At 40.1% G+C, this 17,506-nt stretch overlaps 3 protein-coding genes across 6 annotated transcripts in view; 1 reads left to right on the top strand and 2 right to left on the bottom strand.

Annotated features, from left to right (window-relative positions):
• LOC120575015 (cytohesin-3-like) overlaps positions 1-4,725 on the top strand; it is a 32,140-nt gene extending 27,415 nt beyond the window's left edge. For both annotated transcript variants that reach the window (XM_039825577.1, XM_039825576.1), the window contains exons 11-13: positions 414-485; positions 600-754; positions 2,457-4,725. In XM_039825577.1, coding sequence (XP_039681511.1) covers positions 414-485; positions 600-754; positions 2,457-2,529 — 300 coding nt within the window. In that variant the 3' untranslated portion in view covers positions 2,530-4,725. The remainder of the gene's footprint in view (positions 1-413; positions 486-599; positions 755-2,456) is intronic.
• A 1,527-nt stretch (positions 4,726-6,252) lies between these two features.
• Positions 6,253-14,022, bottom strand: cacng5b (calcium channel, voltage-dependent, gamma subunit 5b). The gene is made up of 6 exons (XM_039823832.1): positions 13,837-14,022; positions 11,557-11,815; positions 10,005-10,091; positions 9,410-9,550; positions 9,164-9,309; positions 6,253-7,878 (listed from the first exon to the last, which is right to left on the bottom strand). The coding sequence occupies exons 2-6, from the start codon at positions 11,750-11,752 to the stop codon at positions 7,618-7,620; spliced, it is 831 nt and encodes a 276-aa protein (XP_039679766.1). The 5' UTR covers positions 11,753-11,815; positions 13,837-14,022; the 3' UTR covers positions 6,253-7,617.
• Positions 14,023-15,191: 1,169 nt separating this feature from the next.
• The window catches only part of si:ch73-374l24.1 (protein kinase C alpha type), a 118,059-nt gene continuing 115,744 nt past the window's right edge, over positions 15,192-17,506 (bottom strand). For 2 of the 3 annotated variants that reach the window (XM_039825102.1, XM_039825105.1), the window contains one exon: positions 15,192-17,479. In XM_039825102.1, coding sequence (XP_039681036.1) covers positions 17,315-17,479 — 165 coding nt within the window. In that variant the 3' untranslated portion in view covers positions 15,192-17,314. The remainder of the gene's footprint in view (positions 17,480-17,506) is intronic. The other variant, XM_039825103.1, reaches the window with a different exon arrangement.

Genomic DNA, 17,506 nt, shown 5'->3' with positions numbered 1-17,506 from the left:
CTAAATGCTACATCAGCACTGTCCTCTCTCTACCCTGGTATTATTCTTTAGGACACTATCATTATGTCGCGTCCTCTGGTCTGAATGCTCCACACACACATTATCTGCTCGGTTAAAGAGCAGCAAGGATGAGAGGAGGGGGACAAGGTGGATTTCCATGCTGGCAAAACATATCACAGAGGATTGTATCCTCTTTTCCCTACCTCACTCCTCTACTCTCCTCTTTCATTTTTCTTTCTGTCAGTTTATTCCATCCTCGTCTTCATTTTATGTGATTCTTAAATGCACCTCTTGCTTCGTCTTGCCTCTTTATATCCTTTCTTGTTTGCTTGCTTCTGACTTTGCCATCAATTGCACTCTCTCTTTGTATTCACTTGGTTGTTTTTCTCCATCCTCTCATGTTTCTCCTTTAGGACAAGGAGCCTCGTGGGATCATCCCGCTGGAGAATCTAAGCATCAGGGAGGTGGAGGAGCCCAGGAAACCTGTGAGTATTACCTCATTAGAGACCCTTATAATCTTTTCTCTTCTGTTACCGTGTCTATTGGATGTTTAAATTCTAAGTACATGTCTTGATGCCCTGACTTTGTCCGTTCTCCAGAACTGTTTTGAGCTCTATAACCCCAATCACAAGGGCCAGGTGATCAAAGCCTGCAAGACGGAGGCAGACGGGCGAGTTGTTGAGGGTAACCACGTTGTGTACAGGATATCAGCGCCCACGCCGGAAGAGAAAGAGGAATGGATTAAATCCATCAAGTAAGACTCCTCACAAGCACAATTAAATCAATAGTTTGACATTTGGGGAAACAGGTTTTTTGCTGAGAGGGTTTATTCATCTAAAGTCTCCACATTAGTAGTAACATTAAATCGCCTTGTAAAACCCCAACTTGTTTTTATACTTCACTGTTGTACAGATTAGACTATAAAGATATAACGTGTTAATAAGAGCGCTTTAGAGGTGCTGGTAAGAAGATTTTGTTACCTTTGGACTGAGCTAGCTGTTTCCATCTGTTTCCACTCCTTATGCTAAGCTAAGCTAACCTGCTGCTGGCTGTATCTTCATATTTACTGTACAGACATGAGGGTATCAATCTGTTCATCTCATACATAGAAACAGACAACAAAGGTGGGGTTTCTTTCTGTCAGATACCATACATACTGTAACTCTCAGTAATAATAATAACCTTGCTGTCAGTGACCCAAATGTTGCTCTGTAATCGCCTGCATACAAGCTGGTGCAATGTCAAAGAGAGTTGGCTCAGCAGAACAGAACACTTGTATACTGTAATATAGTGCAATCCCCCCCCCTCCCCTCTCTATACTCTCAAAGAGTATTCACTGGGGAAATGATGGGGGATTAGTCACTGCTTATAGCAGCCCAGGGGTGAGCCAGCAAACCCAGTTAACCTATCCAGGAGAGGCAGCTCCAAACTGGGCTGACGTACTCACAGCCACAGCAGCTAACAAGCTGCAGCTTGTGCTTCACCAGAGGGGGTCCAAGAGGACTCGGGGTCTGGGGAGATAAAAGGCGTTTTATGGAAATGATGATTTTCCCCTCTTCTAAAGTAGAGATGATCACAGAGGCAACGCTAGATCTGCTTCTCTTGAGTCACAAACACACAGACCCAGATGATGGGAGACCAACTGGGTCAATGGAGAAAGTGGGCTATGTTATGTGTTGTACTGTATATATTTTTATATTTCCAGTTCCATCAAATGTTAAGGACAGAAATGGAGGAAACGTTATTTTGTATTAGTCTCGGCACCCTTTCTTGGATTTGATCACCTTTACAGTGGAGAATTTGTTTCATGAAATTGGGTTTTGCAAAATGACAAAAGAGCAGTTTGAAAGAGCAGTATAGTCATCACATACAGATAATACAAATGAATACTCATTCTTCAGCGCGTGGCGTTGTAAAGGGAATCAGAGATATCCGCAATGGGGGGTTGAGCCTCTTTTTGCTTAGTGCTGGTGCTAACAGGATTTAGCAGCCGTGAAACTGGGCTCCTCAGTAGAGCCCAAATAGCTTCCTGACTCACTCACTCTCATTGTAGGCTGCCTTTCCATCGCTCTTAGAAAAACACGGGGAGCAGGAGAACGCAGAAGAGTCAATAATCTGGAGCACCTTTGTTCGCCCTACTTCAGACCTATAAACCTGCAGAATAGTAGGAGGGAGAGTGTGCTTGTGTGTTTTACTACGAGTTCTGGAGGAGGTTCCAGCAAACCGGAGTACTAAGTAAAAACTTGGGAGGGAGGGGGGGGTGGGGGGGCTTCTTCAGAAACCATGGAAACCAAACTAGGTCACTGCACAAACATTTTTTCTTTTTTTTTGATCTAGTTAAGGCAGGGGTTTGTATAAATGTGCCTAAATTTCCATATCAAAGATGCTTGAGACCCTCCTCTCATGTGGCCTTATTATTTATTTCATCACTGTCCTTTGATTGGCCTTTTCTCCAGGGCCAGCATTAGCAGAGACCCCTTCTACGACATGCTGGCCACCAGGAAGAGACGCATCGCCAACAAGAAGTGAAGAGGGACAATCTTCTCAACCTCCAGCTCCTCCATCTTTCTCTCCTTCGGTTCATGAACACATAAACCACACACACTGCGAAGCTGGTACACCACAGAAAAGTCCTTCAACCCCAGAAAAAACTTTTCCCCTGGACTGTCTACAAGTCATGTGCACTTGCTGGGGCTGATACATCACACACTACTGAGGGGACAGCAGACCTCCAGCTAACAGATATGTGGACTCTTGCATTGAGCAGCAAATAAACAACCAAGTCAGCTTGTTTCTCATCCATCTCATGCACACCCCCATACCTCCCCCTCTCATGGTCATAACATGTTTCTAGGTCTCCCTAATGCACAACTGTCATGTTTCAGATGCACATGCATGCATGTGGGTTATTATAGACCAATCAATATGTTTGTGTTTGTTTGTGTGTGCATGTTTGTGTATGCGTGCGTGCGTGTGTATGTGTGTATGTGTGTGTGTGTGTGTGTGTGTGTGTGTGTTTGTATGCAGCAGTGTGCATGCTATCAATGCACCCAGGATCTACAGTATGTGTGCGTACAAGCGTTCCCTCCACCGTGCTTTATGAAAGGTCATTGTAATTCAAAGTAGAGTTTAGATGTATTGTCGACTACATGGGGAACGATATGTGAGTGAATTAAGCCATTTGGAGGATGAAAGGTGGGAAGAGGAGACAGATGGAAACATTTGGGAGGTTGTGGGTAGGTCAGTGCAGCATAACCTCACGTGGACCATGTGGTCTTCTCATTCTGGTGCTGATTCTTCTCTGCAGGTGCCATGGCTGAAGCTTTGCTCAGAGTAACCTCAGAAAACAGCGCTGGCTTACATTTAGGTTCCTAACAAAGCATTACAGTCTTGAGTCAGCTGGGCTGATTTCATTTATTTGTGTGGAGCAGAGAATTTTGAAATGTGCATACTTTTTTATTTTAGTTGACTTGGAAAGGAGTTTTTGCCGAAGCTTGAAATAAAAACTTTCTTTTTGGACGTAAAGTTGCAATCCTTAAGATTTCAGTCCTGGTTAATTTGGCAACACAACCATGATTAACGGTGGTAACTGCAAGTGTGCTGTTTAATACTAAAGCAAGCACTCCTTAAGCAGCCACTTTGTAAAAAATGCAACAGAACAGCAACTTTTGTATCATTTTACAGTGCAACCAAACAAAATGAAGTTAGTCAATAATAATTGCTAATGTAATGTTTAACTGTGTTAACAGTTCACAGTGGCTGCTCCTTGTTTCGTTACTCTCTTCTAAAAATAAAAAATGATCCGCTGATGAAAAAAATGCCCAAAATCCACAGAAAAGTGTCAATTTTATGAAAACCTTAAGGATTTTAACTTTAAAAAATTGTCTGCTGGGTAGGTTTTATTTATGGCTGTGCAATGGCCCAATAGGGTACCAGTCCGATTAAGCTTTTTTTCTTCTCTTGTCTATGGCCTAGGTCAGTGAAGGTTGATGTATTGTTGTGATCCTGTTTGCGTTTTGTTTGTAATCCTAAACAATCTTGCTTGCTTTTGTGTTCTTCTCTGAAAGTATATAAGTATAACCAACCAACTTATCATTTTTGTATTTATTTTCATTTGTGAAATGGTTTAATACTACCTGTAAATGTTATACAATGTATGCTTAAGTTATGTATGTATATATAATGTATAGGTTTTCTGGTCTCTTTGTTGTAGTATGCACACTCTGTGTAACATGCTTGAGCCTACAGGCAGATGTTTGCATCAGCTGAAGTTTGGGGTCTTCTTTACAAAAGCCTTAAACATAATCATAAGTAAACATATGAGGGTGAGGAGGAAGATGATGATGATGATGATGATGATATTGGTCAATAACTGTGCCGATGCTCTTTAAATAAGCCATGACAAGTGAGAAAGATGGTTGTATTAATGATGATGATAAAGATTATAGTGAAAATGATGTTTGTTGTTAATGATGATGATTATAGTGATGTAATATCAGTGTGATGATGATGATGATGATACTATCATTAATGATGATGTCAACAACTATAAACAGCAGTAGTTTTCTATGTGATTGTAAAATAAAATGAAAGCCTTGTGGTCAAGGCAGAATATTATCTTCTACTGCCCTGTGTGGGCTTATAATTACATTAACTTTTTTATTCTCTGTAAAAGCGGTCACGTTGTACATTACGTGTATCTATATAAAGTATACATAAAGCATATAGCAGATGTATGGTGTATTTATTATTGATGCTTGTCTTGACCTACTTATTTGCATAAGTCATGAGCTATCGTTAATGAATTATACAGATATTTTTAGCGAGGTGACGAGCTCTCTGAATGTATAACATGTCATCCTCCATCATGCAGCGCAATAGTATGGTAAGTATGGTGAATTAACAGGAAGGGTAAATCAAAACATTTTGAGTCCCTGAGAGAAATCTGAGTGGGAGAGAAGATATGGAGAATGACTGGGGAGAGAGCGTCCTCTACTGGTTTTCCTTTTTCATTTTCAAGTCATAGTCAATAATAATGAGTTGTGGAAGAGGTATTCAGGACCTTTACTTGAGCAAAAGTGATAATAACACAATGTGAAAGTACTCCACTACAAGTAAAAATCCTGCATTCCAAACCTTGCTTAACTATGACCTCAGTAGGAAACCTAAAATAGAATTTACGCATTTACGACAATGTCAACAAAAACTGAACATTAGCACTGAACTTAACATTTAGCATTGTAAAGATAGATGTTATGGCCTGACTGTTCTATTGGATTACATTAGATTGTTCAGGTGTACCTAATAAAGTGACTGAGTGTATTTATCATGTGTGTCAAAAGACAAAAACTGAGATATCTGCTTCTGCAAATTAACCCTTCCTTTCTAAAACCAAATGATTAGATCCATCAAAAGTCAAAAGCCAGTTTCCACAAAAAGTCTCACTGTCAGTGTCAGCCTGTTCTCATAAACCTTACGTTTGAAAAGCTACGAAAAGATAAGCACTGTAATTCATATGATTTACACGTTTCTTTTGCACCACATTGACTGCTGCTGTATAAGAATGCGGCTGGCCGAGTAGGGATCACTATGGTCGGGGAGGATGGAAGGATGAGTGGGCGACTGGGCGGTAACATGTAGTGGAGTTCGCTTACCGGGGAAAACAACAGACTTTCACCCAGGAAATGCGTGTTCCTTGGGAATGTTTTAATACAAACCACAATCTTTACCTAAACTTAACTAATCCTTTTGGTGCCTAAACTTAACTTCTGTCACCGCATAACACTCACTTTTTCTTGCCTAAACTTAACCGTAATCTCCACCGAAATGATCGGTAGCTTTGCGGCTTTTCCCCGGTGCTTAGCACCGCCCAAGGTGATTGTGATTGGTTTAAAGAAATGCCAATAAACCAGAGCACATTTCCCTCTCATCCCCGAATGCTATGTAGAGTAGCCAGACTCTCCTCCAGCTGGCTTTGGAGGAGGGTCTGGCAAAGCGAGACTACACATAGAGTGGCCTAACTTTCACATCTTATATGAGCTGTCTGTTATCCCTCTCTGATGTTTGCCTGTGCCACATTCAGGAACTGTTGTACCCGTATGTAAAACTCTGTTTCACCTCTGAGGGGATGATGAAAATTTCCCAAGTTATACTGTAAATTTGAGGATGGACCTTTTATCAGTTTAGATTACCGAAATTTACAAAGCATTTATATTTGAAAGGATGTGACAATTGACAACATACATTTGCATGTGAGGATTTATACAGTGAGGTTTTGAGATACACATCTGACATTATTTGTGTATGAAAAATAAGCAGTAAAATCAATTTACTGGATCAACAGAACAGTACTTGTAAAAACATCAATTTTAATGTTTGTCACACTATATACTGTGGAGAATTCCACAAAGTGTTTAAGGTAATCAAGATTTTTATTTGACAATTGTGCCAAGAAACTGCAAAACAAACTGTGCACTGCCCTCCAGTGGATAAATGTAGAATCACTGTGTGAGGACATGTATTTTTACAGATGACTCCTCCTGCACACTGTACCAAACATGTTTTATGGCAAAGCAGTGCTACAACAACACCGACACTTGGAAAAACAGCACCTAATTCGCAGCATCATCTTTACATCAACTCTCTCATCGTTTATTCATTTAATGTCCAACAGCTGCACATACTATATAAAAATCTATATAAAACAAATATGTATGATCTTAGCTTGTTCAGTCTGGATGTATAAATGTACCTCGGTGTCTCTCCTTATTTAAATCAAACCAGGAATTAACATTTTCGTCATGTCTTACTGTTATGATGTTAGAGACAAAACAGAGTCTTTAAGGTACAAAACAAACCCAACAACAACCTCTGGATGCTTGTTGACAGGACTTCTTGAGTTTCCATATTTACAGTCTATGGTTTCCTTCCAGGACTGTCATCACCTGCTATCTGATGGTTGTTATAGTGGTGATGGATTGTCTTTTCATTGCATCTCACACAAGTCTTCGCCTTAGCGAGACGGTTAGGTTTGCTGATGTTTCAGTGTGACATGATACATAAATACTGCCACAGAAGAAACAAAAGCATAAGATGCATTCATTTCTTGCAAAATGACGAAGCCGAGATATTCACAAAAAGAAAATAGCTACAGTATGAGGCACTGGAGGGTGAAACGATAAAATTAAACCAAAATATACAGTAGAACATTATTTCCCCTTTCAGATAAAGTTTGAAGGTAATTAATGTATACCAGATTTTAACTTTTTGGAGACTTTTGCAGAAAGAATAACGTCATATTGGGTTTTTCTTCTAAAATCTACAGACTTTGCCTCTTCCTGGGAAAAAAAAAACATAGGTGCTGCTACAACGACAAACTCCCAATAAGCCTCTCCTCCCTGACCCTAAATCCACAAGCACCTCAGCTGTAAATATTTAATTCTTCAGGTCACAGTCAAAGCTGCACATATTTTTATCCCTGAAAAACATCAAACTCAAAGTTAAATATCTAAGTAACTTTTTCTTGAAAGGAAACTCACTAGGTCCTTGGGACCCCATGTGATCCTTCAGGGAGCCTTCAGAAAGCTTTGGGCGGCCTCTGCTGTGATGGCCGACCCCTCAGCAGGGTGAAGAGGAGACCTGATCATAGTCGGGGCATTTGAGCAGAGCAGGGTAGCTGGCGCTCATCTGGAGTGAAGCTTCACTCGAGATGTCAGAGGGACTTCGCCCACGCGACCAGGCCTCTGGGTGGAGGAATTGGCTCGAGTGGTCGGAGCAGTTGCTGAGTCGAGGGCGGTAGAAACTGGGGTGACGAGGCTGATAGATCTCCTCTGCTGTGTAGCGCTTCATGAACAGGTAGACGGACATGACGCCTGCGCTCTGTAGTGTATAGAGGGACACGTGAGATTGAAATTAAGTCAACGGATCAAAATATATGCAGAGGATAATGAGCTCAGAGATCATGAGCTGTAACAATTTACAACATAAAAAAGTCTCCACAGCACAAAACTTTGCTATAGCTGTTTGTGATTGCTTCGGTTTTGTCATTTGAAAGCAATCAGCTAAAGTGTTATAATTTTTTTTACCTTACACACCACATTTATAATGAGTGGTAACTGTTGATATTAATAACAATTATAACAAATATAACAATTTATTAATACTGATATTACTGTAACAGTGTGTGCGTGTTAGCCATTAAGTTAATGTGGTGTTGCAGGTCCTATCAGCAACCACTAGAGGGAAGTGAACACTCATGATTCTTATTGTAATACACTCTCTCACTGACACTAAACTATAAACCTTTTCAGTAAAAACCTTCAAGTGGCTGTCCAAGTAGTGAGTCTGATAATGTCCCTCTGAATGAAAAAGTAGTTCTGTAAGGTAAGATGGCAGTTTTCCAACCAAGTTTACCAAGGGCCTTATAGATAAAGAGATACCAGTGAGTATCACGTCTTTCTTGGAGAGAAAACCATCCTGTCTTATGTAAAATACAATGATGTGTACCATAAACATCACCGGCATTGTCAGACATGCGTGTAAATTAAGTTAAATGTTTGTTATTTGGGTGGTGTTGCAGTAGTTGGAACCGTCGCCTTAAAACGAGAAGGTTCAGGGCTCATACCTGCCGACCGGCTAAAAAGAACATAGTAGGCATCATAAATGTAAAGTTTATGGCAAAATAGTTCTATTGATTGCATTAGACTGTACCTAATAAAATGGAAACTCAGTGTATAGTAAGGCTATTGATTGGGATTAAATGGCCATTCACACCTAAAACTCAGAGATAACATAAACCACGTTTAATTTAAGTGTCAGAAGTTTCTGCTACAGTAAAGTCCAAGATATGAGTAGATTTTTCGACGCACAGAAAAATGATGAGAAGCAGCTGGTGCAGTGAATTTAATTTGTTTTATTGTTATACTTGGAGCTTTTTGTTTTAGTTACTGTATAACTAAACATTGTTATGTTTTAATAATAGTGTCTGAATGTGTATTCTACTGTTCAATTTCATACTACATGTTTTAGGTCTGTCTTTTAACATCTTTGGACAATGGTGCAAATACGTGTTCTCACTTTATTATGTCATCCCTTGGATTCATGTGTTATCACAGCAGTGCCAAAGAGCTGAACAAGTCTTCTGTGTCTGTGTTCAGTTGCTCACCTCAGTGAGCAGGAAAGAGATGGCAGAAAAGGCAAAGGACCAGCCGTACTTGTAGGTAAAAAAGGTTTCACTGCTCTTAGTCCTATTCAGCATTTCATCATTTATACTGGAGATGTACAGCACCAGGCCCACCACCAGAGCCAGACCTGAGAGACAGAGAAATTAAATTAAGGATTGGACAAAAACAAGAAGGAGACAGGACAGAAACATGACAAGAGATAAGAATGGAGAGAAGATCAGTGTTACCTGAGAGGATGAAGAAGATCCCGGAGACAAATGCCAGGATGGTGCGGTGAGGCCGGACGTGGCCAACGTTGTTGAGGACGAAGCCGATGAACATGAAGAAAAGGCTGACCAGAGGGAACGGAGTGGCTGAGCGGATCATCTCTGAGTAGAGGAGCAAAGCTGCTGTTTAACCCCCAAACATCCAGCAGATGGGTTTGTACATTTCAGTGTAAAAACTGAGGCAGAAAAGTGAAATTTAGGAATGTTTTGCTGATTTTCCCAATAATCCCAATATTTATCGTCTGCTCTTTTGCCAGACTTTTTAAATCTCAGAGATTATTACTCTGGGTGGATTTATCCTTCAGTAAAGATTTGACACTGAGCCACGCGGAAGGACTTGCGAGGTGATTTATCTATGAAAGGTAATAAGTATTCTGGAGAGGAGCAGCATGAGGGTTCGGATGACTCAGACCCATCTGTCTGGCTACATTTAGGTGATTTCTGAGCACAACCTCATTGGAAAACAACACGTTTTTTTGCCATGAAAATACCCCCCGCTGTTTATTTGAACAACCTCAAGGGGACACTTTGAGTTATTAAGCCTGAAGTTACTCACTGAGCACGTTTACTGTGGACTCGGACGTCAACTGGACATCCATGGGCATGATGTAGGCGATGGTGAAGCAGCGACCAGACTCGCCACCTGAATAGGGAAGAAACAAAAACCTTGAGACAAAGTTTAGGTGAAGAAGAGGGGGTGAGGAGACGTGAAAATAAATTGGGAGAGTTGTTCAATGTCCCTTGTTAAATGCAGAACTCATAGACAAAACCAAAAGGCCAAAAACCGGCAGACAGGAACAAGAAGACCAAAAAAGCAGGCAGGTATACTATGGAGCTGATGAGGGAACTAGGATCAGGTGTGCAGGTTGGTGTGGAGGTCAGGTAAAAGGTGGAAACACATAGAGGATTGCTGCAGGACAGAGAGTGACATAGGAGGGACATATTAGATACTGGCAGAATCCAATGAGCCAAAACAAAAGACGCATAAAGAAACGTGTTTTATTTGTATTTATATATTTACTGTACATTAAAGTAACAGTTCAATATTTTTGGAAGAACACTTATTTGCTTTCTTGCCAGGAGTTAGATTAGAAGATTGATACCGCTCTCATATAGTAAATATGCAGCTGGAGCCAGCAGCTGATTAGCTTAGCTTAGCATAAGGACTGCAAACAGGGGGAAACAGCTAGCCTGGCTCTGTCTGAAGGTAACAAAATCCACCTCTAAGGCTCTTTATTACACAAAAATAAAAATGTATTGGCAGGGACCAGTAATTTCCTGGAGTTTCAACTAGTTGCCTGGCAACATAACCCCCTGTAAAACAACATTTTTTCCCCCGAACAAATAATTTATTCTGTATTACTTGAACATGTGAGCCAACACAGACGATGTGCATCATGTGGAAGATATAGGCAATACTGTTTCTAATTGACTTAATAGATTTGACCAAATAAGCTATGTAGGTTTTTTTATATAATTTAACACATCATGTGTGAGTTACATCCCATCTCGCAAAGACTACACAGTCATTATTATCACTTCAGCATCGTCACATACAGATACCAGCTGGAGTTAGCACAATGAGATGACATCTGTCTCTGAAGACAAGTTTTTGTTTGTTTGTGTGTGTGTGTGTCTGTGTGTGTATGTGTGTGTGTGTGTGTGTGTGTGTGTGTGTGTGAGTGTATAATTATGTTGCAGGACTAATTTTACACTGAATGCTTTAAGAGAGAAATACAAACACACTTTCTCTCACTCTGCTTCATGTACTCCACACACACACACACACACACACACACACACACACACACACACACACACACACACACACACACACACACACACACACACACACACACACACACACACACACACACACTGATGACGTTCTTGTGAATGTCAAAGCTGACTGATGCAGTGACGATATGTCAGTGTGATAGGATCATCTCACTGCTGCTGCCACGTTTAGACGCTGCACAATACAAATGAACATCCTTGAATAAAGATCAGTCCCCTCTTAACACCATTACATGTATCTGTGCCACAATCCTGATTGAGTCAAATCACAGGAGCACAGAGAACCACGCACCCCCAGACTCGTTACTCACCAGCCAGGAAGCAGACTCTCCACAGGCCGGAGTGCAGCGACGTCTTGATGTCGATGCTCTGGTTCAGAGGCATAATGACGCCCTCCTCCAGGTACAACCAGTAGTCTGTGCTGACTGCCACTCCCAGCAGCCCCAGGCTACTGATTGCAAAGACACTGCTCAGCAATGTCAAGGCCTTCCTGCTGCAAGCGCTCATGGTGACAGCGGGGGAATCTTCCAGCAGGGGTCGGTTAAAATGAAGAAAAGTCCAAGAAGCAATCTGGAGGAGGAGAAAGGGGAAAAGAAGGTTGGATTACCGGTACAAATGGGAAGTTGGATGTGGCGACCCAGTGTGTGTTAATCAAATAAATAAATAAATAAATACAAAAGACATTATGAAATAAATATGAATAAATACAGACAAAATAAATAGATAAAATATATCTATTTATAAGTAATATAATAATGAAATGGTGAAATAATCCAGCAATTTCCAAAAACTCACCTCATTAATAGGAATTGTTATTTCTGTTTATTGCGGGTCATTTTTATTACATTCCAGCTGTTTTCATTTAAAAATATCCCTTTTCCAGTTTCTTTTTTATTAAATGTTTTTTATTTCATAATGCCAGCAATGTTTATGTCTCAATCAAGGCAAACAGGGGTGTCAGATATGTGATTGGTTATTGCTTTGGTCTGAATGAGCAGCAATTCAATCACTTTTGTTTGTCTTGATTGAAAGACCAAGATTGTGATAAAAAGTGACATTATTGGGTAAAACGGTTGAGGGGTAAAATATTGTGAAATAAAACAGACTGGAACAAGGACATTTTGAAATACAATCTGTGGAGTAAAATAAGAAATTGTCTCATTTAACATTTCATAAGAATAAGGTAAGTTTTAAAGGAATAGTTAAAAAAAAATTGATTTATTTTAATAATCTTAAGTGAGTCAATAATAAACCTGTTTGAGCCTCAAGACTGAGGGAAATTAAACCGGCCTACTACTGTGAATACAAATGCTCACATAATTTGAAATCCAAGACAGCCATGAATCAGCGCAGAATCCCTCAAAAAGGTTAGACATTCATAAAGGCATTAATAAGTCACTCGGAGTGGGAATTTGCCAGAAATATCATCTACAGTGACAGGATGATGATTTAAATTCCATTTAGGACACATATGAATGATCTATGGACGGTGATGACATATTGTCAGGGAAAGGCTAATTTGAATGGCTAGACTTAAAGACTTACTACATGTGTGCATCCCTCCCCTTTTCTGTTTTAAAACAACCAGAATTGAAGCTAATAAAGTGCTAAAAGAAACGCTGTCAGCTGCTTTGGGAGGTCACACTATTCACAGAAACAGTCCAGAAATCTGCTCGTTCACCTGCAAGGTCACCTCTCTTGCTTTGAAGAGGCCTGATAGCTCATATTTGTTTCATATTAACTTCCTTGCTTATTATCGGTCTTTGTCAGCAATATTATTCTTTAAATGTTTACCTTTTTGACTAGATAGTGACAGTAGAGAGTCTCAAACCTCTAAGTCACCAGGATGCTCCTCAGCAGTTTTAATTTCTGCTAAATCAATTTGCTTTATTGTAGTCCACAGATGACAAAATACCAGATGGGAGAATTGGACTTGCAGATTTGCAGGTGAAAAAAAAAAGCCTACTACATGACTATACAGTAGGCCTAGTCATGACTGTTGAGCCTTGTCACATGCAAATCACCACATCAGATCCACTCCACAACTTGAGTTACGTTGCTGAATCAAAACATTTCGGCTTATCTCTTTGCCAATGCCAATATGATCAAGCTTCTCCATTCTGTAGAAAAACAATACTCAACTTTTTAATATGGAGTAAATACACAAAAGAACAGAAATACTCACACTTGTAGAACTTTTTTTACTCTCAAAACATCAGATCTCAGTAATATAACCTAACTCTCCTTTGTGTGAAACATCCTTTCCATCAACAGTCATTTAACCTTCTACAACTTTATGCAAATTGTTATTTTCCCAGGGGGGTACTGAGTTTAGTTTTCACGATAACCCGTATAGCCTATAGTAAGCCTGATATTCCAATAAAATACTATGGCTTAAAGAAATATAAGATATACCTCGATGTTAGTAGCCTATATTAGAAGGGGAAGTGCACAATCAAAACCCCAATAAACTCACAACAAACACTATGCTTCATCTGCGAATATGCGAAACACAGTTAATTAGAAGCAGGAGTTGAAAAAAAAAAGTAATTGAAAAAATGCGACGACAGCATACAAACACGTGTTCCTACCTGTTTGTAATCTGTACAGTCTCAGCGCTGTTTCCTGCACTTTGAACAAATGTTGTGCTCAAGTTGTGGATTAAAACCTGCAAAATTCCTTCAGAAAACCGTAATGTGAAGCCGCGGGAAGCTTTAAGGACCGAGACGATGCAGCAGTGCGTCAGTGCAACACACTGAGTCAGACAAACGCCTGGTGCTGCTCTATGGCTGAATGCAAATACACAGACAGAGAGAGAGAGAGAGAGAGAGAGAGAGAGAGAGAGAGAGAGAGAGAGAGAGAGTGTTTCAGGACCAAGGACAGCTCTACTCAGCCAGCCTCTTCTCATAAACATACGTTCGAAAAGCTACGAAAAGTGAAGCACTGTATGATTTACACGTTGTTGTTGTTTTTTTTGCTGTGTGCACCACATTGACTGCTGCTGTAGGCCTATAAGAACGCAGCTGGCGTAAGGTGGTCGGAGAAGATGCATGGATTTACAAGCCAGGGAACAAAAAAAACTTTCACCCAGGAAATGCGTGTTCCTTGGGAGTGTTTTAAGAGGCTTGCTTAAGTGTAAATTAGCCTTTCTAGCATTTTGCACCTAAACAAATCACGATCTTTTCCTAAACTTAACAAGTTGTTTTGGTGCCTACTCTTAACTTTCCTCCCTGCATATAACTCACCTTTTCTTGCCAAATTATAACCGTAATCTCCACCGAAATGACCGGCAGCTCGCGGTGCTCTTTACCCGGCTCACAGTCACCTATTCTCGGGTAACTGAACCACCAACTAACGCTGACCTGACAGAGCAGAATGCGGAGCACCGTATAGTCGGCGGCAGGAAGCTCTATAGCGGCTTAAACAGCTAGCAACTGCCTCTCTGTAGCATGGAGCTCTGTAGACGATGGCACGTCTTCTGGTTTTCGTATATGTTTTAGTGTGCATAACTTTTTCTACAATATAGGAACCCGTTCATGAGAATGTGTTGACTCAGCTCTGACAGACAGTTCAAGTAGGCTACAGTGTGCAGAAAAAATGGAATATAAGTAGTCAGTGTATATTCTAATGTAGCATTGTTTGTGTGTGTGATCACTGACCTCCTAGGCCAAATTCTGTTTTAAAAAGCACATGTTGAAAATCACCTTCCACATATAAAATATATTTCACACACTAAATTGTTGAAAGTACACACATTTTTTTCACACATGAAACATCAATCAAATCACCGCCCCCTCCTTCCTTTCAAATACTATTGCACATGTAATATTAAAGTGTAGCCTGATTTAAAACCTCAATAGAACAATAATATAGCCAACAATACACACATTAGCAGTGAAGCTGGAAATCGAACACTCCCCCCCCCCTTCCGAAAGAAAACAGTATATTCATATTTTTCATACTTTATTTATACACAGTTTCCATCATACCACAATGAACATAGGAACAAGAAGAATCAGGTTAACAAAAGTAGGGGCAGTGAAAGGTAACGCATACAAACATCCCTGTGGCTCTAACTGTAGTGGTACATTACCCTGACTGGCCTGACATGTAATTATCTCTGTCATGGGTCCAAAGTTTTTATATTTTTCTCTTCTTCTCCTCCGATAAAGATTCTCAATGTGAGACATGTAAACATTCAGTTTTCTCTTAACCTTAAAAATCTAATTTTGGTCCAGATGTGACAGCTGCAACATCAGTCTGCATGTTACACTAAGTAACTAATTCGGGGGTTAAAAGTAAATTTGGCAGTTTTATGAAACGTCACTGTTGTAGCATTGTGTGCCTAAGTAGTAGCCTCTCAACAACACACCTGACTGGAAACAAAAGACTCAAGATTGGCACCAGTGAACAACAAGCCAACAGAAGCATTTTACATAGATTTGTGTTGTTTTTTAGCCAAACATGTCAGGCTACATGGCAGCAAGTGGGAGGAGATGAGCAGAAAAGTGCACAATGCTCGTTGGTTAATCTCGTTCTGTGCAACAAGTTGGGGAAACTCCATGCACCATGATCTCTGTATCATGCAGGGGTCTTTCTCATGCTTAGATCAAGCCTCACCTCACACATGCACACAATATACACAAGAAAGAAGAGACATTTTGCAGCCACCTAGGGCTCGTATTTGAATTTGTTACAGAAGGAGTCTGCCCTGAGATGACCAAGGCAAGAGGGCATTCAACCTTTTCACGCACAGTAGGTGCTGCATATTCGCCATGACACTGAGTAGTAGAAAACAATGGATAAATAGTGGAAATACATATTACAAGGTTTGCTGATCCCAAAGCTACCAAAGATTCAGCCAAACATTATATATATACTCCTCTTCGGGGTAATCTAAACATAGACATGTTCAAACTGTCTATGGTAGTAAAAGCACATTCAGTTCGTAGTATAAAATCTGCAAGTAACTTCTCTTTCTGAAACATCTCTTTGAAACATATTTACAAAATAATAAAAATGGGGGTACAATAGAGGTTGTTTTTTTTGGACATAAAAGTTGAGTTAAGCGAAACATAAAATATGAACAAAAGCTTTTTTCCTTTAACAATTTTCTTCAGGATAAGACTCTTCAAAACATACAACAATTATATATCAACATAGTTTATATCGTAAATACTAAACTTTACAATGATACCAGACGTGTACTGCATCCTAGAGTCTACTGTTCATACAGAGTCAGAAAAATAAGCATGCAACAGAGATCTGCTTTGTGCATATGGAAATAGCATCGTTATACTTTAAAACACTGTCTCTTTGATCCACAGTTTTCTGACCCTATAGTATACTGACCAACACTGCATTCAAATAGCGTAGACAGCTTATAACCAAGCATAAGCATGATGTGCTTCTGTTTGTCTATGCTGAGTTAGATATACTGTATCTCCACGTCCTACAAAACAACACAAAGAAATGTCCCTGTTTTAGTGGGGTTTTAGTGTGTTGGGAAAAACATTACAAGGATTTTAAGAACTGCAAAAGAAATGATGTCTTTCCACTTCTACTTTGGCACTCATGTAACAGTATACTACCTCTTGTTTTTTTAATATAAATATAAAATACACGTGTAGCGGATCAGAAGTAGATAAAGCCGGGACAGAGCAGAAAAATATGTTCCGTTCTCGTCGTGCATTGCAGCTTGTTGCGTAGTAAGATGGGGAACATGAGAAAGGAAAACATCTTGCATCTTTAATACCTAATAACAAAGTAACCGGTCACACATTCATACGCAAGAAAAAAAGGCAGCAGGTTTGGTTAAACACAGATAGAGAATAAAGAACACATATGAGATGTTTGGGGAAATTATGCAAGCATATCACCGCCATGTAGTTGTTCTTCAACACTTTGTTCCCCTCTTCTCAGTCACTTTTGTACACAGATTTTGATAACTAGACAGAACACTGTAGAGGATGATATGAGTCTCATGACGGCGGGATCGTTTGTTGGAGTTTGTAAGGATCCTGTAGTCAGCGACAGTCCATGCTTTTGAGTTTTTTTTCTGCTCTCTCCTCATACCACACTGTGCAGGGATGGATGGATGAACTGAGGGTTCATGTAAGAGAAGCCTGCGAACTCGCTCTGGTCGATGTTGGCGATGACCAGCTGGTCGGGAGGGGTCAGCACGGGTTGTGTACGTGTGAAAAACTTGTCAAAGTTTTCTGCTCCTTTGCCGCACTGAAAGAGATTAAAAGAATGTCAGAT

Source organism: Perca fluviatilis, chromosome 15 (genome assembly GCF_010015445.1).
Source record: "Perca fluviatilis chromosome 15, GENO_Pfluv_1.0, whole genome shotgun sequence".
Lineage (NCBI taxonomy): Eukaryota > Metazoa > Chordata > Actinopteri > Perciformes > Percidae > Perca > Perca fluviatilis.
This window is presented reverse-complemented; position numbering and strand designations above follow the sequence as displayed.